The sequence below is a fragment of the Garra rufa genome, chromosome 5, assembly GCF_049309525.1.
Source record: "Garra rufa chromosome 5, GarRuf1.0, whole genome shotgun sequence".
Classification (NCBI taxonomy): Eukaryota; Metazoa; Chordata; class Actinopteri; order Cypriniformes; family Cyprinidae; genus Garra; species Garra rufa.
In genome coordinates this window covers 19,218,489-19,245,218 of record NC_133365.1, presented here as the reverse complement: position 1 = coordinate 19,245,218, position 26,730 = coordinate 19,218,489, and the positions used below count along the sequence as shown (strand labels likewise).

The window sequence follows — 26,730 nt, the reverse complement described above, 5'->3', positions numbered from 1 at the left end:
AAACATTTTCCTCTTCATCCAAGTGTCAATCCACATTAGCGGCAGCGAGCCAGATGCTTTGGTCCCTTAAATCTCTCCATGGAAATTGCGCACGTGCTCCTGCAATATCCATCGCTCGATGCGAGCTTTGATTTGCACTGTACGAACACAGACGATGAATATACATAACACTCGCGTGATATCTGCTCTTATCCACGGATTTCGTCCACCATTTGGGCACATTCCCATAAGCACTTGTGTGTGATGTGACTCGGCTCGTTCGCGTTTTCTGTTTGCTTTGCAGTCCCCCTCTGGTCTCTGCGCTCTATTCACTCCCTAGTCTCAGCTGGTCTAAGTGGGCCAAACCTGAAGAAACCTCTATTTTTGTTTTGTCTTCTCTCTCTTTCAAATAATCAGCCTTGTGCCAAAAGTGTCCCTCTTGTTTTTACGCGTGCCAGTCACCTGCCGTCTGCCTCGCTCCTTCCCTTTCTCAAAGCTTGCTTTTCTCTCTCCAATTCTTTTGACTTTCTGCGGTCTGGATCCCCAATGAGATTCAGATTGGGTACATATTGAGTCCCCTATTGTCCTTCAAGGGCTGTACTACGCTAATTAAATTTTATCCAGCCATATAAAAACCATTTCTCTCCTCCACGCTCCCAATTCAGCTTCCCAGCCCAAGTCCTCTCTTATTCCTTGCCCTAAAAATCCACTGTTCATTGAGTCAAATCAATAGAAAAACATTTGCAAATCTCCATTATTGTGGGATTTTTGTCTCCTTTCTGTTGTGATAAAAGCACCGCGGAACAGCTTGCAGCTTTGTGCAACCGAGACGCGCGGGACAGACGAAGGCCATGAATGCAAAAAGGCATTACGCGCAGCAGCAAGTTTCTTTATCACCCTGTTATTGAACTCGCAATTATTTCCACGCCGTCCTTTGCATCTGATTATTTCATACAATATTGATTTGCCGTCTGTTAATTATCATCGCATGCTGTACAAGCGACGTCGCCACTTGATGCGCAGCTTTCACATTAGTCCGTTACATAAGATTTTTCTTTTCGAATATATTCGGTTTTTTTTTTATTTACTTCATACGTTTAAAATTACTTAAAGGAAACTGTCCTTATCGATATCTAGGAATGCACGTTAATCAATAATCAATACATGCAAAAGAAAGTTAAAATCGCAATTGCACGTTATACCAAACTTATATTTCTTCAGATCATATTGCTTAATTAAATCGCTTGAGATATGATCTGTCAGTTCCATCACGATATTAACTGCAAAAGCCCACAGTCGTTCTATAATGAGAAAAACGCGACTGCATCTCTCACCCCATGCAGGCTAAGTTTGCCCTTATTTATGAAACCAATAATAGTGCAATAAAAACAAATCAATCTGTACTTGTGCAAATCCAGTTCAGCAGGGAGGGTGAAACCCCTGAAGAAAAAGAAAAGCCAGGAGGGGGGCTTTAGCCCCCAAAAGCAGCTGTTGAGTCCTAATCTTTTTTCTTGCCCTATCACTCACCTATATTCTCCTCAACGCTCTCCTCGCATCTCCCTTTGGAAGTTCCCCACTCGCCAGACCCCATCCTTGTCCAGATTTTTTCTCGGGCCATCCCCTTGTACTTATCTCAAAGAAAAGAAGAGTGCATGGATGTCAAATTGCCCTCAAAAACACCATGAAAGATTGATTTGCAGCACTTTTCATTCAGCCGGCATTATTTTGAAGAGAGCTGAATAGGAAACCCGCAAGCCGGGGAAGGAATAAAGATGTCCTCCCTGTTGGAAAGGGGGGAAACTGCCCATTTTGTCTCAGTCCATCAACCCAGGAGAAAGAGGGGGAAAGGCAAGGGGCTATTCAGAAAAAAAGCCCATATACACCTCACACAATACTAAAAGACTTTAAATTAACATCCATGAATATTAAATTACTTCGGCCTGAAAAAGATTGAATAAAAGATATACTTGACCCAGACGGCTTTGCATATTTCCCTACTCCAAAGCACATCATTAAAACCTATTCAGATTGTTTATGCGAATTTAATTTCGATATCATTACTGAGTTCTGTACATTTAACATTAATCGAAAAGAACAGAAACGTAATGTTTGTGCTTGTGTTAGTTGGGCCACATGATCTGAAATTACGCAATAATTTTATATAAGTAATTGTCCAATATTTTTAATAAATGAATAATGCCTTAATAGAATTATTGATCTGATGATGAATGCTGTGGCTCAAAATAAAGAAAATACTTGGACATTTTTTAACTCGGTTCCTCTGAGGAACAAAATATATCGGTCACAAAAACTACGTTACGATGCCTGATGCTTGCTTTCTTATTTCAGACGTTAAGTCGCACTTACAAAAAGACTGATATAACTCGATATTGTCAGTTTCTCTCAGGCAAAGATAAATCAGCTAACAGATTTTAACCTGGGTCCTTTACTAGTCTTCACGCTGAGAGTCAAGTTTGCTTTTAGGTTTTCCGTGCCAGAAGTGCTCCTGTTCGTCTCTCAGGAGCAAACAGCTGGAGCGGAGCTCACGGTGCTGAGACTGGGCTTGTTATTTTAGCCAAAACGCGGTTGTTGGATCCTGAACATCAACACACACACACACATCGCTCCCCCTTCTTCCCCCACCCCCTCAGGAGTAGCCACTCAATAAAGAGTGGCGTTTTTTTTTCCTCTGGTTGAACAAGTCTAAAGAACACAAGGGGAGGGTCATTAATAACTAATTACCGTGGGTCAGACCTGACGCATATAAAGCCCACCGGGACCTTGGAAAGGCGAAACATTCTCTCGACACTTAGCAAGAAGAGAGCACGTTGACATTGCATTGGCCTCAAGACTGATTCATCGATTACATTCGCCTTTTACAACGTAGATATTCGGTCTAAATTTAACAGCAAGTCGGGTTTTATCGCAGGGATATTAGTTAAGGGTTTCGCATTTGGCTCATCATGGGTTCAGTGTTGCCTGCAGATGCTCTGGTTCTGAAGGCTGGATTTAAGCAGCAGACTCTGGCCCTGTCCGACATCATCACATCAGACATCCTACACAGTTTCCTCTACGGCCGCTGGAGGAACGTCCTGGGCGAACACCTGTTCGAGGAGAAGACCAGCACTGTCAGCCCCAAAACTGCCTTCACCGCTGAGGTCCTGGCGCAGTCCTTCTCCGGAGGTGAGTTCGCAAGATTTCACGTGATTGTTTGGGAACTTTTGAATATGCTAGCCTATAGTATTTTTGGTGCAAAGCGGTTTTCACAATTTATTCTTATTGCAAATTAGATCTGAAATGAAATTGCTTACTGTGGAGGCAATGCAAGTTTTATGTGTGTGGCATGTTTTAAATACAATTAATGATAATTAAAAGTGCTTGAGAAAGAACAAAGTAAAATATATGTGAAGTCAATTTTAAAATAATGTAAAAGACAATTTATTAATTTAGTGGCTTGTGACAATTAAAAGGGACAACTGAATTAAAATAATCCAGTGCAATCAGAGTGCTTATTCAGAGATTGTAAAGGTTAAAATAATACGTGTATGATTTCAAGGATGCAAACTGGGATCTTAAAAGATTGTATTCCCTTTACAGTATACATTTCAACGGCATTTTTAAACATTTAATAACCACAAAAGTTAGAAAAAAGTCATAACCATAAAAGTCAGACTGCGTAAAAGCCGCTTGCGCCTTCACTTGAGATGGCAACAGTTGCTCAAGTTCTTGGATGTATATTGACAAAACATATATTGAACTTCCTATAAATTATTTACATTTTGTAAGCTAATAATGATTTTAATGTTTTGTTTAACAAGTCTGACAGTTAATGGTTAGCTTAATAGACAAGTAGGGTTTCGCAGGATACACTTCAACAGAAAGATTAATGAAGTTTTTAGAAGTTCCTTCAAAAAAGTAGACCCTTTAAAATCATTAAATAATTCGGACATGTTTGGAAGCTGAATATGAGTTCAATTAATATTTATTCGAACTACATTAGGCTAAAATGGAGATTTAAGGGTTGTAAATCCCACAGTCACTCACTTGCGAAGTAAGCTTATTTAAATAAGGCTATTAAAATCATGAGGGTAACGTTGTGCTTGACCTGAGAAAGTCGCCAGTGTAGCCAGGACGTTAGACAGAGAAAAGCCCGTCATTCATCAGCTCGGGACAGTCTCCACACCCCCGCTTTGACACTTTTCTCTCCTCTCAGGCGCATTTAAAGTTTTCCGTCCCGCTGTTAATATGCCGTGAAAGCTGATTCTACCGCTATTCACACCATGTCAAGCAGCTAATCTCCTTTTCTGCGTTTTGTCACAAATTCCAGGGCCGTTTAAAGAAACTTCTCGTTTCTTTCAGCGCACATTTAGTGCTACAAAGTTTCTGAAAGGATAATGAATACGGAATAAGCTATTTCTTGCCTATGAATATATAGCCTCGTCACATTTAAAGCGTAGAAAATCGCTGAATTCTTAAACGCAAAGACCGGTTTGACATTTATTTGTGTCTCGCCTGAAAGCGGCAATTGAAGTCTTACTGATGGACACATTGCGCATTCCTTTATATCGAGACTAGAATAATAATATAGCCTTACAATATAAAAGATTTGTTCTAAATTTACACTATAACTAACTTTCATTTTTAAATGTGCGTGCAAACACGTTGCGTCACTGCAATTCAATTTTATTTTATTGTATTTGTTCCCTGGGCTTTATTAGCTATAGAAACGAAATGTTCTTTGGAACTTTATACTTTATACTTCATTCCCCGCTTTCTATATCCAGAGGTCCAGAAACTCTCCAGCTTAGTGCTGCCAAGTGAAGTCATCATTGCGCAGAGCTCAATCCCCGGAGAAGGACTTGGCATCTTTTCCAAGACCTGGATAAAAGCTGGCACCGAGATGGGTCCCTTTACAGGCAGGGTCATTTCACCCGAGCATGTGGATCTCTTCAAGAACAACAATCTAATGTGGGAGGTAAGTTGCGTTCAACAGGTGTCGCATGCATCTTCGTTTATCCTCGTAAATCATCATGCCAAGTCAGAGATTCATGGCAAGCGTTTTTGTTCCTCTCAGGTTTTCAATGAAGATGGCACGGTGCGCTATTTCATCGATGCCAGCCAAGAGGATCATCGCAGCTGGATGACTTACATCAAATGTGCGCGCAACGAGCAAGAACAAAACCTGGAGGTCGTGCAGATCGGAAGCAGCATATTTTACAAAGCAGTTGAGGTTCGTTTTATATACCTTTTTAAGTTTTCAGAATTTTATATTTATGTCATTTTCGTTTACCTATAAAATATTATTCCATAATTGCCGTTTAACATCTTAGTTTCAATTCATTCAACTGAAAGTACATTTTTATTATTTCTATTTGATTTAATGAGCTTTTATAGAGTCAACTAGATTTTCTCAAATAATGAAACTCTTTGATTTTGATTCAAATTGTAAGGCTGTAATAAAGTAACCTGAAATACTATAGATAGATAGATAGATAGATAGATAGATAGATAGATAGATAGATAGATAGATAGATAGATAGATAGATATTTATAATTTAAGTAGTTGATTTATCTATTATTTATATTAAATATATATTAATTACATATCTATTATTTATTTATAATCATAAATTTCAAATATAAATTTATATTAATTTTAATGCTTTCAAACCGATTAATCACATCCAAAATAAAAATTTGTGTTTACATAATATATGGGACTCTGGACCACAGAATCAGTCATAAGGGTCAATATTTTTAAATGGAGATTTAAGCATATTAAAATAAGCTTTCCATTGATGTACAGTTTGTTAGGACAACATTTCCCCGATATACCATTATTTGAAAATCTAGAATCTAAGGTGAAAAAAAAGAGTTGTCCAACTGAAGTTCTTAGAAATGCATATTACTAATTAAAAATTAAGTTTTGATATATTTACGGTAGCAAATGTAGAAAATATTTTCACTGAACACAATCTTTACTTAATATCCTAATGATTTTTGGCAATACAATACAATGTACTTTAGGCTCATGCTACTTAAGACTGGTTTTGTGGTCCAGGGTCACATATGTGTGTGTGCTGTGTATGTATGCATGTATATATTTAAGAAATAAATGTTATATAATACATAAATATATATATATGAATACATATATACGTGCAAATATGTCTTAAATATATATATGTATGTATGTTTGTGTATTTATTTACATAAACACAGCATATATTATGTAAAAACCTTTATTTAAGATGCGATTAATCACGATTAATCGAATGAACAGCACTAATTTATTTACTTTGGTAATTAAACTTTCAGGAATTAAAATGTAAAAGTTTTTAGTATTTATATATGCATTTATATTAATATATATATTTTTTATTTCATTAACAGACAATACCTCCAGATCAAGAACTGCTTGTGTGGTATGGAAATTCCCACAACACCTTCCTGGGTATCCCAGGAGTCCCTGGCATAGAGGATGAACAGCAGAAGATTAAAAAAACTGGTGAGTAACTCAGTCACTTCAGGGCCTGATCTTTATCACAGCACTACAATAGCCTTAGTTAAAACTCCATTAGCATCTGATTGAAATCCCTGACCCTTCTGTCTCTTTCCCCACAGATGAATTCCACCTGTGCGACACCTCCTCCACTGCCTCGCTCTCCACCGCCAGCCGCATGCGCTGCGTCATCTGCCACCGCGGCTTCAACTCCCGCAGCAACCTGCGCTCCCACATGCGCATACACACTCTGGACAAACCCTTCGTTTGCCGTTTCTGCAACCGCCGCTTCAGCCAGTCCTCCACCCTCCGTAACCATGTGCGCCTCCACACGGGCGAGCGCCCCTACAAGTGCCACGTCTGCCAGAGCGCGTACTCCCAGTTGGCAGGGCTGCGGGCGCACCAGAAGAGCGCCAGGCATCGGCCGGCCAGCACAGGGTCTGTAGTAGGGCTTCAGGCCCACTCACCTCCTCCTCCACCTCCTCAACTGGCACAGGTTCCTCACCCGGCCTCACTGGTGCATCACATACCCACTATGGTGCTATGAGAAGGCATGAAGCGTCTTAGATGTTTGTAGTCTCACACTGCTCCCGGCTCAGGTGTAGAAGTCCATCTATGCCAAGCCGGCCCTGAGTACTCTCACCTTTAGCGGATGCTTTGCAGTTCTTTAAAGGTGTAGAAGTGGCCTGCAGAACTCAGTTATGACAGCACTGGCCATGGAAGGGCTGTTTTGTATGTTCATGTTGAATTAATTGCCAGACTGTTCACGCACTGATGGCTCTTCGTTCCGGCGGATCTGCCTCATTATGTCTGATCAAACACTATCTGATCAGTAGTCAGTGTATCTTTTATTCATATTTGCATGCAAAAGTATTGTTTTGTCCCATTCCACTAAGGATAAAGCCACATCACCCCATTGCTTTAGCCACTATGAAGGATCCAATGGGATCAAGCACCACTTAGTGACTGATTTGTGTCACTGCAGCCCAATCAGAGCAGTGGGTCTCAAAGCATGTTATTGTGAATGAACAATATGAAGTATGTAAAGGAATGTATATAGGAGTTGAAGATTTACTTCCAAAAACATGGAATAGTCACTTTATCTGTGTATGTATGTAAAGCTTAAAGTATTATTACAAAACTTGGTTCTATTATATTATGTATACTATGTTTGCTTATATAAAATTATTTGGGTATTCACTTGTATGCTCAATAAATAATTAACAAATAATGTCATATTTTGTCACTTTTTTAATGTTTCATTTTGCTATGATAATACAGAACTAAAAATGTAAATGGGTGTAAAAATATTCACCTAGTCCAACTTAGAAACTATAATCATATGTGAGCCTGGACCACAAAACCAGTCATAAGGGTAATTTTTTTATTTATACATGATCTAAAAGCTAAATACATAAGTTTGTTAGGATAGGACAATATTTGGCAGAGATACAAAAAATGTAAAATACTGAGAAAATCACCTTTAAAGTTGTTCAAATGAAGTTCTTAGCAATGCATATTACTAATCAAAAATTAAGGTTTGATATATTTACAGTAGGAAATTTACAAATTATCTTTATGGAACATGATCTTTACTTAATATCCTAATGATTTTTGGCATAAAAGAAAAAAAGATCATTTTGACCCATACAATGTATTTTTGGCTATTGCTACAAATATACCCGTGCTACTGGTTTTGTGGTCCAGGGTTACATATTGGCTGTACAAGTCATCACTTATTGATCATATTTTGTATGGTTAATGATACAAAATATCCATGATGTCTCTCTTTTCAGCGTTTTTCTATGAGAACCCACAGTTCAAATATTAGTGGGCTTCTGGTTAAATGTGTACAGTTTACTCAAATCAATGACAAAAGTCAAGAGTCGGATTGATGTCCAAAAGTTACTAGAATTGCACAATAATAAAACAACCCACGGAAAGAAAACATCTCCATGAAATCCCCTTTTAGTTGTAAACTAGGCCTATGCTTCACTTTCATTGTGACTTGCACAATGACTGAGCAAACTGTACAGTGATGAAATGAGCATTTCATAATCAAGCATTAAACTTTTACACCAGATCAGTTAAACTAATCATTCTGACTGATGTTATTTTTCAGTCATCATATTTAGACTAACTATTCTTGCTAAAACTAAACCTAAAGAAACATTTTTGGGACCTGTTTCAAGACAGTTGAGCTAATAAGTAACTCAAAGCAAGCAAAGCAGATATTGATTTGGCTGACAAAAACTGAGCAAATGCCTGACCTGTTTTTTTAAGGAGCAAACAGTCTATGATGGCACGTTTATTATTTTTGCTCTGTATACTTCATCTTTTCGTCTGCATTACTGTCCAGGAAAGTGTGTAAGTTGCAATTTACCTCATTTAAACATTTCTACTAAACAAAAATACTGGTTAGTGTTAATACAAGTAAAAAATATGTTAACTAAATGTAAACATCCGTAAACTAGTGAAAAACAACTGTGAGTACACCTTATGTTTGTCTGAAATTAGGCATTTACACTATCAGTCAAAAGCTTTTAGACAGTATAATTTTTAATGTTTTTTAAAGAAGTCTCTTCTGCTCATCAAGCCTGCATTTATTTGATCCAAAGTACAGAAAAAACAGTAATATTGTGAAATATTTTTACTATTTAAAATAACTGCTTTCTATTTGAATATATTTTAAAATGTAATTTATTCCTGTGATTTAAAAGCTAAATTTTCAGCGTCATTACTACAGTCTTCAGTGTCACATAATCCATCAGAAATCATTCTAATATGCTGATTGGCTGTTCAAAAAACATTTCTATTAGTATTATTAACATTTAATTGATTATTTGATGATAAATGCTGTTCTTTCTGCTTTCTATTCATCAAAGAAACCTGAAAAAATCTACTAAGCTGTTTTCAACAATAATAATACATGTTTTTTGAACAGCAAATCAGAATATTAGAAGGATTTCTGAAGGATCATGTGACTGGAGTAATGATGCTAAAAATTCATAGAATTCATTAAATTACACTTTAAAATATATTCTAATAGAAAACAGTTATTTTAAATAGTAAAAAAATAGTTCAAAATGTTACTATTTTCGTTGTACTTTTGGTCACATAAATGCAGGCTTGGTGAGCAGAAGAGACTTCTTTAAAAACATTACAAATCCTACTGTCCAAAAACTTTTTACTAGTATGTATATAAACTGTTTTGTTAATCGAATCTGCCTCAGAAACGAACTCCCTTTTTTTTTACAGATACTTAATCACTGCACCTAAACTGCTGCGACTCGATGCTTTGGAAAATGTGGTGGTGCAGATGTTTGGATATGACAAGGAAATTACAGTACTCCTTTACCTGAAGAACAACCTAGCACCAGGTAATAAAGAATATGCATCTCAATCCGTTAAACTCAACGCCGCGAACGACTATCAAGCTAAGGCTACTTTACGGGTAGGACTGCAAATCCAAAGATATTTTTGTATACTTTTTTTGACTTTACTGATTTGATGATATTCTTGAATATTATGGTTTTTTATTTCCCAGATAATGGCTAAAGATTTTCCTAAAGAGGACAAACACGTCTACCTTCAGGCGATTTCTCCAGCTTTCACTGCACATGAAAAAATCCCAGTCACTACCGTCAACGGGTTTATCTTCATCCAGACTGACAAGCCGCTGTACACACCCGAACAAGAGGGTTAGTATAATAAAAATCAATCGTGTGAAAGAAAGATAAAGTGAGTAAAGGAAAGAATCACCTCAAAACAATCATTTGAATCCGTTTGTTTTCTTAGTACAAGTGCGTGTTTACTCCCTCAACGAGGAGCTGAGGAAATCTACACGAACTGTTTCTCTTACATTCCTGGTGAGTGTCTTTCTTCACAGCCTCATACTTCACATGAATTATGATTTCTGTATGTTAACCTTGTTGATGCTTCAACTTCTTTTTAGGACCCTAATGGTATCAAAGTAGAGATGATTGATATGGGAGATATCAATGGAGCAAAACCACTTCTTCCACCATTTAAAATACCATTAAAACCAACGTAAGACAGTCTATTACAATACATTTGGTGTTCTGGCTAGATCATACTGGTTAGTCCTTGTCAGCCAGGTGAAGTTTAAGAAATGAAAGTCCTGCTGGAGAAGCTAATTAAAGGGATAGTTCACCCAAAAATGCACATTTTGACCCTCATTATTTCTTCTCTTTAGTGTCAGTCTTTGACATGTTTATGAGAGTACTATGACGCATGTGTTATTTTTGTTTTCTTTGCGCACAAAAAGTATTGTTGAAGCTTCATAAAATAAAGGCTGAACCACAGATGTCACATGGACTATTTTAACAATGTCCTTACTACCTTTCTGGGCCTTGAATGAATGTAGTAGTTGTGTTGCTGTCTGTGTAGGGTCAGGCTCTCGGATTTAATAAAAAATATCTTAATTTCTGTTCCGAAGGTTTTACAGGTTTGGAATGACATGAGGGTGATTAATTAATGACAGAATTTTAATTTTTGGGTGAACTATCCCCTTAAAAGCCTGTTGAATGTGTTCATTAGTTATTACTTTCTTGCATCATGACTCTGCATCATTTTATTCACAATGTAAATCTCATCAGATATGGAATCTGGAAGATTGTGGCCACCTATGCAGACACTTTTGAAACAAGTGCCACTGCAGAGTTTGAGGTCAAAGAATATGGTAAGACCCTTGTTTTTTTTTGTTTGTTTTTTTTTGTTAAACCTTTATGTAGACATTCATTGTCAGTTATATCTGAAATCAAGCTTTGTTTCTCAGTGCTGCCCAGTATTTTAATCCACATTGAGCCTGAAGCCAACTACATCAGTGAGAAGAACTTTGAGTCTTTCCAGTTGAAGATTTCAGCCAAGTAGGTTTTTCCTGATTTATTTAACATAAATACAGTACATTTGCGGTCAGTATTATATTTTATTTATTTTTTAATGAAAGAATTTAATCCTCTTATTCAGCAAGGAAGCATTTAATTGATCAAAAGTGACAGTAAAAACTTTGCACTGTTATGTTAGAAGAAATTGTTTTAAATAAATACTGTTCTTTTAAATTTTCTGTTAATCAAAGACATGTTTCTTAAGCTTCAAATCAGCATATTAGAATAACTTCTGGAGTAATGACTGCTGAAAATTCAGCTTTGCATCACAAGTATGTTAAACTGTTAGAAAACAGTGTTAAATTAGAAATGAGAAAGTTTTAAGTTAGAAAACTACTTTATTTTATAATATTTTATACAATATTTATTCTACAATATTTTATAGCATTACTGTTTGTACTGTTTGTGACTTTCAGAAACATAAAAAATGTCTTTCAACCCCATTTTGAACACTTAAGTATATTATTTCAGTTGAAAGTGTTGCAAATTGTTTAAATTTGTGTATATTATGCTGACAGGTACGTTCATGGAGTGCCAGTTAGTTCTGCAAACATTTACTTGACGTTCGGATACAGTTCTCCAGAAGAAACCGTCATGATACCCTCAACATTTTCAGTATATAAGGTCAGTGTGCTGCCAACAAATATTTTAAATGTTTGAGCTCAGAGAACACATTTGTTTTTGGGTTTTGTTTTAGCTGGAAAATGGAATGTTGGAAGACATCGACTTAAAAATCAAGCGTGCTTTGTCAACCATGCCGGACGGGCCTCAAAGTCTGAGTGCCATGAGAGAAAACACCTTTCTTCGAGTAAGAGTTTTGCTGCAAGAGACAACTGGTAGGTCCAGTCAGTTCCACAGCACAGGAGTATCTTTACCTGTTTTAAACCATCAGGCAAATAAATGTGACTACCATTGACCAATGTCTATATTGTCAGGTGGTATCTCTCAGGAGGCAGTGCTCTCAAATGTGAAATTTGCGGAAAGTCCATATACATTGAGTCTGATTGCAACCCCTCCTTTCATTAAACCGGGTCTACCATACACTATGAGAGTAAGGAACAGTCCTTAGATAGTTTCATTATATTTAAGCATTCATTCATTTCAACATTTTGGTGACATTTTGAACCCACAGGTCATGGTGAATGATCCTTTGGGTAAACCAGCTTCAGGTGTATCAGTCAAGACAAGTGCAACAATAACCACAGCTGACAATGTACAAGACATCCTCAAATTCCTAGGACACCAGGATACGTTGAAAACGACAAGTCGGAGGAATGGAATTGCTTACTTCACCTGTAATATTCCTGCGAATGTGAAACAAGCCGAATTCACTGTGAGTAAAACTGAAGACTCTTTTTTCCAATGGTAAACAAGAGTAGGTCAAAAGATAGAAACGATAATTTAATCAGGTAATTATTTATTAAGCAAAATAATATATGTATGCTAAATTTTCATTTATATTACACTCATTTCAGTTTGAGACGGAAGATCCTTCTTGGAGTCCGGCTTCACTTAAACTAAAGGCTGAATCATATGTGTCTGTCAACCATCGTTACCTGTACATCGATTTACCTGAATCCGCAGAATTTGAAGTTGGACAGTACATGAGCATCAACGTTTACTTTGATTTCCGTGACTATCTTTCTCTGAAGACCTTCAGCTATCAGGTAAAGTATGTTTGCATGCATGTATTTAGCAGACACTTTTATCCAAATCGACTGACAAAAGAGGAACAAAATAATAAAAAGATGTTTACCATCTGAATAATATTTCAAGTTATTTAGTTAACCCTCTGGTATTGTTCTTTTGGGAGTCACACTTGTGTTGTTCACAGTCAAAACTGACCAGATGCTATAATTGTGTAATAATTTTATTTTTTGTGAAATGAATATACTATATTTCCAAAATGTTTCTACTTGAATAATTTGCATTTCATGTTACTAATTAATATTCATATCTAAATTATGGAGTATTTAGTATATTAAAAAAAACTTTTAAATGTTTTAATTCAGTTTGTAAATTAAAATTAGAGCAAAAGCATTTAAAATCCATTGAATTGAGGCAGATTTGTTCTACCTTGTTGAAAAAAATAAAGAAAATCATCTATAATGCCATGGTGTAGCCACTAGATGTCTGTATAGCTATATAGTCAGTGCTGTGTATTCATTAGTTACTGAGCAATGTTTTCAGGCATAATTGCTTAATTTTTGTCACCCCTTTTTTCCTGCATTGTGGCTGATTTGTAGATTGTACACAAAAGCATCTCTGTATTTTCATATTTTTGCCTATTTCCCATTCATTTTCTATGGCCAGAGGCGGACAGTAGTGAAGTATTTTTACTTTACTCAAGTAAATTTAAAAGTATCTGTACTTTATCAGAGTGTTTTCTCTGGAAAACTTTACTTCACTACATTCCAAAGCATAATGTCATACTTTTTACTGTGCTACGTTTCATAAATTAAAGTTGTTGTTTGTTTTACCTTTAATACTTAAGAGCATTAAAAATGTAGCACTTTCTTGTACTCAAGTAAATCTTATGTGGTAGACTAAAAAAAGAATAGATTTCTAATGTAATTAAGTGTTAAATGATATTTCATATTGTAACAATCAGCCTAAAAGGCTGGATTACAAAGTTGAAAAATGGGGTCAGATTTTACTGTGTGAGAGATTACGGTGTTAAAAGAATGACATAAAACAGAAATAAGGTTAAGAATGGTGTATTTACAAAGTTCACAAGACTTTAAAACAACACAATAAAACCAGGAAAACTTAGTCTGTTAAAAGCATACAGTCCATTAGACCATACCCTAAAACAGTCCAAGAATCCTAGTGTGCTGAAAAAGTCCCAAGGTGTCCACCAGTGTATATACAACCCAAAATGGGTGATAGTCCAATTTGTGGTAAGTCTGGAAAGGTAAGTCCACTGAAAGGAAACTCCTCAATCCAGTTGTGTATGGTAGTTGTTTGTTTGGCATGCTGCTCACTTTATATAGTTCCTGCTTCCTGTCATGTGACTTGATTGGTCACATGACAGGCCAACCATTCATTTCTTAAAGACATACACACTCAAAATGTTAAGAGGAATAAAATGGACAAAAACTAACAAACATGTAAACACTTAAAACTCTACTATACATAAAATCATTGTAATAAATAGATTGGTAAAACATGTTTCTTGTGTGACAGTGTCACAATATGAAACGTAGTGCAGTAAAAAGTACAGTATTATGCTTTGGAATGTCTGATAAAGTACAGACACTTGAAAAGTACTTTTACAGCTAAGTAAAAATACTTCACTACTGTTTACATCTGCCTATGTCCATTTTTGTACAGACACTTAAAATGTACTTTTACAGCAGAGTAAAAATACTTCAATACTTCAAGCGTGACTATTAATTTTTACCACTCTTTAGCTTTTTTAAATTTTAATTTTCTCCTAATGTATAATTTTGAGGCTCACATTACAGTGAGGAAAAAAATTACAATCACAGTGGTCAGACGTTTCTTGTAGTTGGCCACCAGGTTTGCACACATCTCAGGATTTTGTCCCACTCCTCTTGCAGATCCTCTCCAAGTCATTAAGGTTTCGAGGCTGACGTTTGGCAATTCAAACCTTCGGCTCCCTCCATAGATGTTCTATGGGATTAAGGTCTGGAGACAGGTTAGGCCACTCCAGGACCTTAATGTGCTTCTTCTTGAGCCACTCCTTTGTTGCCTAGGCCGTGTGTTTTGGGTCATACTCATCCACGACTCCCTTTGATGCAGTGCAGTTGTCCTGTCCCCTTAGCAGAAAAACATCCCCAAAGCATAATGTTTCCACCTCCATGTTTGACAGTGGGGATGGTATTCTCGGGGTCATAGGCAGCATTCCTCCTCCTCCAAACACATCGAGTTGAGTTGATGCCAAAGAGCTTGATTTTAGTCTCATCTGACCGCAACACTTTCACCCAAATCTTCTCTGAATCATTAAGATGTTCATTGGCAAACATTAGACTGGCCTGTACTGTACATGTGCTTTGTGGGCGCTGCAGGATTTCAGTCCTTCACTGTGTAGTGTGTTACCAATTGTTTTTTTTGGTGACTATGGTCCCAGCTGCCTTGAGAACAGTGACAAGATTCTCCCGTGTAGTTCTGGGCTGATTCCTTACTGTTCTCATAATCATTGAAACTCCATGAGGTGAGATCTTGCATGGAGCCCCAGAACAAGGGAGAATGACAGTTATTTTGTGTTTCTTCCATTTGCGACTAATCGCACCAACTGTTGTCACCTTCTTACCAAGCTGCTTGGCGATGGTCTTGTAGCCTATTCCAGTCTTGTGTAGGTCTACAATCTTGCCCCTGACATCCTTGCACAGCTCTTTGGTCTTGGCCATTGTGGAGAGTTTGGAATCTGATTGATTGATTGATTGTTTGTTTCTGTGAACAGGTGTCTTTTATACAGGTAACAAGCTGAGATTAGGAGCACTTCCTGTATAAAAGACACCTGGGAGCCAAAAACCTTGCTGATTGATAGGGGATCAAATACTTATAACTTTTTTGAAATGCATTATTCTGGATTTTTTGTTGTTATTCTGTCTCTCACTGTTAATATAAACCATTAAAATTATAGACTGATCATTTATACAAAATCACCAGGGGATCACATAATTTTTTTCCTCACTGTATATATTTCTCTAAAACAATTTATTGTAAAACTGATTTTTTTTTGTCAACAGTCATCATAATTGTCATACTGTCAATGTTATTTAAACCCACCACTGTTCAAAAGTTTAGGGTTGGTAGTTTAGTGTTTTTAAAATAAGTTGAACCAAGGTTAGAATTATTTGATTAAAAATATTTTGAAGTGTTTTTACAATTTAAAATAATTGCAAAAATTATTTTTTTTTTAAATGTAATTTATTCCTTTAATGCAAAGCTGAATTTTCAGCATCATTACTCCAGTCTTCAGTGTCACAGAGTTCTTTCAAAAATCATTCTAATATGCTGATTTGCTGCTCAAGACATTTTTTATTATTATCAATGTTAAAAAGAGTTGTGCTGCTTAATGCATTTGTGACCCTGGACCACAAAACCAGTCTTAAGTCGCTGGGGTACATTTGTAGCAATAGCCAAAAATACATTGTATGGGTCAAAATTATTAATTTTTCTTTTATGCCAAAAATCATTAGGAAATTAAGTAAAGATCATGTTCCATGAAGATTTTTGCAAAATGTAATTTTTGATTAGTAATATGCATTGTTAAGAACTTAATTTGGGGAACTTTAAAGGTGATTTTCTCAGTATTTTGATTTTTTTGCACCCTCAGATTCCAGATTTTCAAATAGATGTATCTCGGCCGAATATTGTCCTATCCTAACAAACCATATATCAATAGAAAGCTTATTTATTAAGCTTTCATATGATGTGTACATCTCAGTTTTGTAAAATTTAACCTTATGACTGGTTTTGTGGTCCAGGGTCACATTTGTGTAAACCGTGAAACATTTTTTTAGGAATCTCCAGAAAGTACAGTGTTTAAAATAACAGCATTTATTTGAATCTTCTCCAACATTCTAAAAGTTTTTACTGTCACTTTGTATCAGTTTAATGCATCTTGAGACTTTTAATATAAGTATTTATTCCAAACTTTTGAATCCGCATCTGCTCTAACACAGTCCATCTGAATGCAACATATGTGTAATTGTGCTTCCAGTGAATCATCTACTGTGATGCAATCTTTTTTTTCTCTCAGATTATTTCCAAAGGAAAAGTTGTGCAGTCTAAAACAGTAAAGTGGGGCAGTATGAAGAATCAGAACCTCAACATTATGATCACCCCTGACATGGTGCCATCAGCTCGGCTATTGGTGTACTACGTCCTGCATGGGGAGGAAAGGGCAGAGTTGGTGGCAGACTCCACCTGGATTGATGTGAAGGCTAAATGTCTTAACAATTTAAACGTAAATTTCTCTGCCATCAGTAACTGTGATGTGTTTCATGTAGTTATACATTGTGAAATCATGACTCATATAAATATATTTCAGGTAGAGATATCAACTCCCAACTCACAGAAAGTTTACAAACCCAAAGACAAACTCGAATTAAAAGTGTCAACTTCAAGCAGAGAACAGTCACTGGTGGCTTTTTCTGCTGTAGATACGGCCCTGTACAACCTAAAATCTAATGACAAGGACCCTCTCAAAAAGGTAAAATAGAGGATTTGTTCAAAAGGAAGTTGTGTATAGTCAAATATTATATGTTTTTTGGAGAAATGCCAATAACATCATGTGGATTTCTCATTGTCACAGGTGCTACAACATGTTGAGCAAAGTGACTTGGGTTGCGGAAAAGGAGGAGGCAAAAATAATGCTGATGTGTTTGACCGCGTCGGCCTTATGTTCGTCACTAATGCAAACGCCAAGATCTCTAGTGAAGGTACATGCTCACTTTAAAGCTCACTAGAGCACATGATTATTTTCTGAAACAGTGGCAAATGTATTCTCTTTCTTTTTTGTAGGAGGGACTTGCTCAGACTTGGTTAGGCCAAAGCGTTCAATTACCCCTTTCGAAGAGAAGTTTAAACTAAAGGGTTTGTTTGCAAGCATTGCATGTCTAAAAACTATGGAACCCCATTAAATATATAAAATATACTAAAAAATAAAATAAAAAAAAAGTGTTCTTGTAATTTTTATCTCACATTTCTGATTTTTTTTTACATTTTATACATTTTTCCCCTCAAAATTGGACTTTATAACTTATATCACAATGCTGAAAAAAACAGAATTGCAAGAAACAAAGTCAGAATTGCGTGATATAAATAAATATGCGAGAAATAAAGGTTTTTCTCGCAAATGCGAATTTGTATCACGCAGTTCCGATTTTTTTCTTGCGATTTTGACTTTTTTTACTTGCAATTCAGACTTTTTTCAGAATTGTGAGATAAAAACTCACAATTGCGAGTTGTAAAGTCCAATTTTGAAGGGGGGAATTATATATCGTCAGAATTGTGACTTTTTATCTTACAGTTCTTTTTATCAGATTTTTTTTTTTTTAGAATTGAGAGTTTGTATCATGCAATACTGAGAAAAAAAAATCAGAATTGTGAGATAAAAGGTTGCAATAACTTTTCATTTTTATATATATTTTCCCCTTAAAATTTAACTTCATAACTCACATTTGTGAGTTTATATCACAATTCTAAAAATGTTTATTCTTCAGAATTGTGTGATATAAACTCAGTTGAGTTATATATTTAGAAATGAGACATTATCACAATTCTGCCATTTGTGTTTGGCTACACCTAACTGCATGATATTAACTCACAACTGCAAATGCAAGTTTGCATCACACGATTCAGACTTGTTTTTCTCGCAGTAGCAAGTTTTATATCTCACAATTCTGAAAAAAAGTCAGGATTTCATGATATAAACTCACAATTGAGAGAAAGAAAAGTTTTTTTTCTCACAAATGCAAGTTTGCATCACACAATTCAGTTTTTTTTTTGCAGTAGCAAGTTTATATCTTACAATTCTGAAAAAAAATGTCAGAATTGCATGATATAAACTCAAAATTGTGAGTGATATAGTCAGAATTTCAATATTTTTTTCTTGCAGTAGCAAGTTTATATCACACAATTCAGAGAAAAAATTGCAGAATAGTGTGATATTTACTCGCAAAAGCAAGAAATAACCTTTTTTCTCGCAAATGCGAATTTGTATGCAATTGCGAGTTATAAAGTCCAGTTTTTCGTGGGGGAGACTGATATGTTCTTAGAATTTTGACTTTTTATCTCACAGTTCTGACTTTTTCCCCTCAAAATTGGACTTTTTAACTCAGAATTGCAAGTTTATATTTCACAAATCTAAAAAAAATAATATGAATTGCGAGATATAAACTTGCAACTGTGAGAAAAAAGTCAGAATTGGGTGATACGTTTTTTTTATTTTGTAACATTTTAGACCTTTTTTCCCCCAAAATAGAACTTTGTAACTCAAAATTGCTAGCTTATATCTCGCAACTATAAAAAAGTCAGAATTGCATGATATAAACTTTTGCAATTGAGTTATAAATTCAGAAATTCAAGACATTATCACAGTCAGTTGATAATCAATTGATATCATGCAATTCTGACTTCATTTCTCAGAAAGTTTATATCTCAGAGAAAGATGTTAACTGGCTATTCCAAAGAAAATAAGAATTGTGAGATAAAAAGTCACAATTCCCTTTTTTTATATTCAGTGGCAGAAACAGGCTTCCATAGAAAACAGTCACAGTATGATGTAATACCCTTTGTTTTTATTATAGCAACATCGTCAAAATATATTTATGCCCACATGTTTGTTCTACAGCCAGAACCTATAGGGCGTTCGAGAAGTGCTGCATATCTGGGAAAGATAGTGACCCGGTGCTTGAAGCCTGTGCAGATCGTTCCGAGAGAATGACTTTTCCTCCGTAAGGAATTACTAAATCCTTCTAATTTTACTCTTACTTTACATTAAATAATTTTTCAGAGATGTTTTTTTAGTTTAATATTAGATATTTTTCTAAAAGAGTTTTATTGTAGGCATCACTGCTGTTTGTTTTGTAGTTACGTAAACATATTACATACATATTACTCATAATAAAAAGAATTAACATTGTATGGTAATAAACATCATTATATATATCTACATCTACTTACTATGCAACTTTGTTTTGGAACCTGTAAATAGTTACTGCTACTGTAATTCATTTCTTGTATAACAAATCACATATCATTTTATATGACATTTCATTTCATCTTTCTGGAAACCTGTAGAGGCTTTACTAAGCAGCAGAAGACACTGTGTAGGCGTGCTTTCTTAGAATGCTGTGTCTATGCTAAGAATCTCCGTAAAAACAGTGGGGATAAAATCATTTTAAGTCGCTCAGGTATGGGTGTTTCTTACATATATCATTATCATAATGAACTTCTAAAGTAACTTGGATGACTAAACTCCAATATAAATATAAACTCAAATATAAAGGCAGGATCTAAAGTTCTCCATTCTCCATTGCAGCAATCGAGTTTCTGATGGACGGGATGTCATCTCAGATTAGGAGCTACTTCCCTGAGAGCTGGTTGTGGGAGGAACACACCAGCAAGTAAGAAACTTTCTGAACCATAATAATCCCTTCTAAAAAATAATCCTAGAGAATTATGAAAACAATTCTTAACAAAATACACATTTTATTGCCTGATTTTGCAGATTTAAAAATTAAAAATGTACAGAAACAACATAAAATGAATTTTGTAAAATGATGTGGTTTTTCCTTTTATTTTAATCAGTTCAAGGACTGGGTCAGTAAGCATTACCAAAAGTCTTCCAGACTCACTGACTTTATGGGAGCTGAAAGCAGTTGGGGTATTCAGTGAGGGTAAGTTATCAAGCTGGACCTAATGATTTGTTTTAGCATCACCTGGTGGCTGAAAAAGGCATTATATGCATCTAAATTGCTATCAGATTGGCTGAAATAACATATTAAATACTGCGAATGTTAATATGTGATTGATGTACTAATTATGTGAATTATCTACTGATTAACTACAAATTACATCAGCACATTAATTGTAAAGGGACAGTTCATCCGAAAAAGAAAATTCTGTCATTATTTACTCACCCTCATGTCACTGCAAATCTGTATGGCTTTTTTTTATTTAGTGGAACACAAAAGAAGAAATTTCGTATTTTTTACCCACATAATAGGAGTCAAACAGAACCGAAACTATTTAACATTCTTCAAAACATCGTCTTTTGTGTTCCACTGAAAAACGACTTGAGAGTGAGTATGATGATCCAAATTTCATTTACTATTCCTTTAAGGCAATATAGTACAGTTGCAATCAAAATTGTTCAACCACCTTGACCTGCAAGACATTTTATAAAAACAACAACAAAGGCATCAGTAAACTGTCAGAGGAAGTTTATTAAAACACATTTGTGTGATTCTGAGGATGTAACATTGATGAATGATGATAAAATTTAAATTGGTTCTAAATGTTCATGTTCAAAATTGTTCAACCCCCAAAAATCACATTTATTCTTAAAAACCACCAATAAATGCTGCTTGTAAGCGCTTAGAAGCTTCTGTCACCTACTACAGTCTCTTAGTCCAAATTCTCGCCTGAAAAAGCATTCACATTTCACAATGCCACTGCTTTCTTCAAATTCAACCAAATATTTTCAATGAGAAATAAATCTGGAGACTGAACAGTCCGCTCAAGAACATTCTATGACTGATCCCTGAACCAAGCATAAGAAGATTTAGATGTATTCTTTGGGATGATTGTCCTGCAGGAAAGTCCACTGATCATCAGCTTCAGTCTTTGCACCAAAGGCATCACAGTTCTTTTTAAAAATGGCCTGACACCGCAAAGAATCCATGATGTCCTTTATACGATTATGTTTTGCAACTTCCTGCTACAGTAAAACAACCCCATAACAGGATTGATCCACCTCCAAGATTTACGATGTAAATGGTGTTTCTGCTCATAAGTTTTTCCTTTTTTGCACCAAACATACCGCTGATCCATGGGTCCAAAAATGTCCAGTTTGGTTGCATCATTCCAAAAACATTCTTTCCAAATGAATTCTAGCATGTTCAAAGGGGCCTTTTTGTTCTTTTTGATCAAGAGTGGTTTTCGGCAAGATTCTTCAACATGAAGGCCATACTGGTCTAGTGTTCTTATACACTGCATTAAAATGCTTTACCTCCTTTCGTCAGATTATCTTGCAAGTCTTTGGCTGCAGCTTGCGGGTTTTTGTCAGTTGTTCTGATCAAACATTTTATGATATTGTGCTTTTTTGTGGTCAACACCCTAAAAGGTTTTCTGATACAATGCATTTTAGGAATAAGGCTGCCAGCGATATCATGGAAATCTTCAAATTGCTTTTAGACTTTCTAAAGTAATAACATTATTGTACTCTATAGCTTTTGTGAGAGCTCTGTTGACTTATTACACATGCATGGGCTAACTGTATGTATGTGTAACAGCCCAAGCTAATTCTGTTTTTTAATAGAGTTTCTAAAGGCTTAATTGTGTTTTAAGACAATTTTGTTCCCTACTATAAAAATAAGTGACTTAAAAGCAGCAACATTGAATAGGGGTTGAATAGTTATGACATAGCTGTGTTATTAAAAAATCCTAGAACTCCAAAACATTGCATTATATATTGACATTATTACTTTTAATATACCAGTAAACTGTTGCAGATACTATCTTAATACAACCCTTTGATCTTCAGAAAAGCTTGTATTTTTAAAGTACTGCAGTCTGAGGGGTAGAATAACTTTGACTGCAACTGTATGTATCTAGTAAGTTTATAGTAAGTATAGTAAGTATCTGTATCCCAGATTGCAATCTGCTCAACTGGACCCTACATTTCTACTGTGAGTGAAGAACTGAAAGTAATTTTATTTTTTTATTTCTACTTTTACTCATTATTACACTGGACTGCAAAAGTTAAGATCCTTTAAACTAAATTGAATTAACATGCAGATTGACTGAGTCTGTTTCCAATATGATAACAGGATGCAATTCACATGCCACATAAGTACAGTTGCAATTTAAATTATTCAACCCCCCAGAGACTGCAGTACTTTACAAATATAAGCTTTTCTGAGGATCCAGAACTTTATAAAAATGCATCTACAACAGATTACTGGCTTGTTAAAAGTGATAATGTCTGGCTTGTTAAAAGTGATAAAGCTGTTACACATACATACAGTTAGCCCATGTATGTGCTGATGTTTGAGTAGCTAATGTGACAAAGTCAACAGAGTTCTCACAAAAGCTATAGAGAAGAAATAATTGTATTCCTTTAGAAAGTCTAGGGCAGGACATTAAAAAGATTTCCAGGACATTAAAAGTTCCTAGAAACACAGTTTGCAGCTGAAGAAAACGCACGCTATCATAAAATGTTTGATAATATCAAAAATGAGAAAAAACCTGCAATGTACAGCCAAAAACGTTTAAGATGACCAAATGAAAGGTGGAAAAACATTTCAATGCAGAGTTTGAAGAAGTCATGTTGGGGCATCTTGCCAAATGACACTTTTTACCAAGAAGAACGTAAAACTTGAATATGCTAAAATTCATTTAGATAGACCTGTGGATTGCTGGGAGAATGTTTTATGTGATGTGTTCAAACGGGAACTTTTTGGACCAATGGATCAGTGGTATGTCTGGTGCAAAAAAGGAAAAACTTATGAGAAGAGGAACACCATCTTAACAGTCTAACATTGAGGTGGACCAGTCCTGTTACGGGGATGTTTTGCTGTTGCAGGAAGTGGAAATCATGACAGTATGAAGGACATCATGGATTCTTTGAAGTATTATGCCATTCTTTGGCAAGAGTTGTGATGCCTTTGGTGCAAAGACTGAAGATCAATGGACTTTTCTGCAGGACAAAGTATACATCCAAATATACTTATGCTTGGTTCAGGGATCAGTCATGGAATATTCTTGAGTGGCCTCCAGATTTAATTCTCATTGAAAATATTTGGTTGAATTTGAAGAAAGCAGTGGCAATGTGAAAACCAAAGATTATTAGTGATCTGAAAGCTCAGGTGAGGAATAGGCCAAGACTGCAGTAGAGAGGTGACATAAGCTTCTAAGCACTTCCAAGCAGCGTTTATTGGTGGTTTTAAAGAGTAAAAGATTCTGCACCAAATTTGACTTTTGGAGTTGAATAATTTTGAACAGGAACATTTAGAGCTAATTTGACTGTTTTTCATTATTCTTCAACTTACGTTCTCAGAATTACTCAAATGTGTATTAATAAACTTACTGATGCCTTTGTTGAATTGTTTTCACAAAATATTGTTCTCTGCAGCAAAATGTCTTAGAGGTTAAAGGGGTTGAATAATTTTGATTGTCACGAGATCATGTGACAACAAAATGCTGTTTAAATGTAGAATTTCAACCATATGCAAGCTTCACAAAGATAGCATTCATTACAAACGTTTCAGGAAATAATGGCATATATTGTGCGCACAGACCTTTGTTTAAGGTGTTTTTGGTAAGAATGTCAAACTCTCCTGTTTCTTTGGTCAGGGATCTGTATGTCAGAGAAAGAGATTCAGGTGTCCCAGGACATTAGTGTGAATGTGCCCTTGCCTTATTCAATGGTTCGTGGAGAGCAGATTGAGCTCAGTGGTTCAGTCTACAATCAGCATTATTCAAGCATTAAGGTAAGACATCCAGTTCTTATTCAGGAGGACCATTCAAAGTTTGGGGTCAGTAAAAATGTCTAATTTATTTTAAAAGGATGCATTAAATTGATCAAAAGGTACAATGAAGACGTTTACATTGTTACAAAATTTACCATTTCAAATAAATGCTATTCTTTTGAACTTTCTATTGATCTCAGTTTCCACAAATATATTAAGCAGCACTACTGTTTTCAACATTGACAATAATATGAAAATACATGATCATCTAATGACATTTATCATTCTCTCTGTATCTTCCTTTATCTCACACATAGTTCAGTGTGACCCTGACGGCATCAGAGGGAGTGTGTGTGTTTCGTGGAGTTCAACAGGGGAAGCATGGAAAGCCACATGAAAACAAGGGGGAAATAAAAAGTCGTTCAGTGGCCTTGGTCAAGTTCTACATCATGGCCTTGGAAGCGGGCACTCATACGCTCACTTTCACTTTAACAACTAATCGGAACACTGAGATTGTGGTCAAGAAGTTGAAAGTGGTGGTAAGATGCAATACACAGTCAGTGCTAGAAAGGACTTTTATAACAGTTTTATAACAAACATACAGGACAAACCTTTTGAACTGATCATACACAAACAAAATGTCTCACTCTGAAAACATATTGGAAGACATTTTGAGTTTAGAGTCTACAGTTTTCACTGTACACTGAACTCTTTTATTTCAAAGAAGGACAGTATACATGATTTCTAATTATATTTCTGCTTTAAAATATTTTATTGTAAACTAAACCACTCATAAATCAATGATTTGACTATAATCTGATGCCTAATGTTCTGGTATTCACAGCCTGAGGGAATTAGAAAGGAAATACAAAGCGGTGGAAGAATAGATCCAAATGGAGTGTTTGGTAAGGACATCTGAAAAATAACAGCATGCTTTCTGCTCATGTTCTGATGGAGTTTCACAGCATTTCTTTTTCCTGTCTTAGGCACTTCTATGCGAAAGCTTGAGTTTAAAAATGTAATTCCTACAAACATTGTGCCCAAGTCACCTGTGGATCGTATTCTAACAGTTAATGGTATGAATCCTGTGAAGCTTGAGCACATTTGTGACCTAGGACCACAAAACCAGTCATAAGGGTCAATTTTTTGCAATTGCGATTTATACATCATTTGAATAAATAGGCTTTCCATTGATGTATGGTTTGTTAGGAAAGAACAATATTAGGCCGAGATTCAACTATTTGAACATCTGGAATCTAAGGGTGCAAAATACTGAGAAAATTGCCTTTAAAGTTGTCCAAATGAATTTCTTAGCAATGCATATTAATAATCAAAAATTAAGTTTTGATATATTTACGGTAGGAAATTTACAAAATATCTTCATGGAACATGATCATTACTTAATATCCTTAAGATTTTTGGCATAAAAAGAAAAATCGATTATTTTGCCCCATACAATGTATTTTTGGCTATTGTTACAACTATACCTGTGCTACTTAAGATTGGTTTTGTGGTCGAGGGTCCCTTTTGTGCAGACACTACATGACACTTTTCTACTTGTATATTAGATATTGCACAATAATGTTTTTTTTAAACTGTGTTGATTAAAAATGACTGTACTGGAAGGTTCAAAAGTCCTGTAACCCCTTCTTTGTGTTCAGGTGAAGTACTTGGAGAGCTTCTGTCAATAATAAATAACCCAGAAGGTTTAAAACAGTTGACAAACCTGCCACGGGGAAGTGCAGAGGTGGAGCTCATGGGCCTCCTGCCAATCTACTATGTCTACCACTACCTAGAAAAAGCAGAGAAATGGAACATTCTGGGGAGAGAGGCTGCTGCGAGTGAGAAGGAATTAAAGAGGAAGATGCAAGCTGGTGAGATGTTTGTTTTTACATTAAGGTTCCATTAGTTAATGTTACATTCAAAAAAAGGCTGGGTTAAAAACAACCCAATGACTGGGTTGTTTGTACCCAGCGTTTGGGTTAAATGTTTATCCTAATCTTCTGAGTAGTTTTGCTAAAAAATACTAATTTGTTGCTAAAAATGAACCCAAAATAGTTTGGACATTAACATTTATTAATTCAATAAATTAACATTAATGAATAATTTGATTAAATAATATACATTTTATTAATTGCTTTTTAATAAATGTTCACCTTTTGATCATTGCTGA

General features: G+C 35.5%; 2 protein-coding genes across 2 annotated transcripts in view; both read left to right on the top strand.

The window, feature by feature from the left end:
* Positions 1-2,064: 2,064 nt before the first annotated feature.
* prdm12b (PR domain containing 12b) lies at positions 2,065-7,617 on the top strand. The gene is made up of 5 exons (XM_073841221.1): positions 2,065-3,162; positions 4,764-4,954; positions 5,054-5,209; positions 6,373-6,487; positions 6,604-7,617. The coding sequence occupies exons 1-5, from the start codon at positions 2,943-2,945 to the stop codon at positions 7,026-7,028; spliced, it is 1,107 nt and encodes a 368-aa protein (XP_073697322.1). The 5' UTR covers positions 2,065-2,942; the 3' UTR covers positions 7,029-7,617.
* A 987-nt stretch (positions 7,618-8,604) lies between these two features.
* Positions 8,605-26,730, top strand: part of c5 (complement component 5) — a 29,484-nt gene continuing 11,358 nt past the window's right edge. The window contains exons 1-25 of the mRNA XM_073840796.1: positions 8,605-8,848; positions 9,740-9,935; positions 10,029-10,182; positions 10,280-10,350; positions 10,437-10,531; positions 11,101-11,183; positions 11,280-11,370; positions 11,907-12,012; positions 12,086-12,224; positions 12,324-12,439; positions 12,521-12,721; positions 12,864-13,055; positions 17,120-17,326; positions 17,411-17,572; positions 17,675-17,801; positions 17,884-17,955; positions 19,715-19,817; positions 20,164-20,276; positions 20,405-20,489; positions 20,674-20,762; positions 24,442-24,578; positions 24,875-25,096; positions 25,402-25,462; positions 25,544-25,633; positions 26,219-26,431. Coding sequence (XP_073696897.1) covers positions 8,778-8,848; positions 9,740-9,935; positions 10,029-10,182; positions 10,280-10,350; positions 10,437-10,531; positions 11,101-11,183; positions 11,280-11,370; positions 11,907-12,012; positions 12,086-12,224; positions 12,324-12,439; positions 12,521-12,721; positions 12,864-13,055; positions 17,120-17,326; positions 17,411-17,572; positions 17,675-17,801; positions 17,884-17,955; positions 19,715-19,817; positions 20,164-20,276; positions 20,405-20,489; positions 20,674-20,762; positions 24,442-24,578; positions 24,875-25,096; positions 25,402-25,462; positions 25,544-25,633; positions 26,219-26,431 — 3,196 coding nt within the window. The 5' untranslated portion in view covers positions 8,605-8,777. The remainder of the gene's footprint in view (positions 8,849-9,739; positions 9,936-10,028; positions 10,183-10,279; positions 10,351-10,436; positions 10,532-11,100; positions 11,184-11,279; positions 11,371-11,906; positions 12,013-12,085; positions 12,225-12,323; positions 12,440-12,520; positions 12,722-12,863; positions 13,056-17,119; positions 17,327-17,410; positions 17,573-17,674; positions 17,802-17,883; positions 17,956-19,714; positions 19,818-20,163; positions 20,277-20,404; positions 20,490-20,673; positions 20,763-24,441; positions 24,579-24,874; positions 25,097-25,401; positions 25,463-25,543; positions 25,634-26,218; positions 26,432-26,730) is intronic.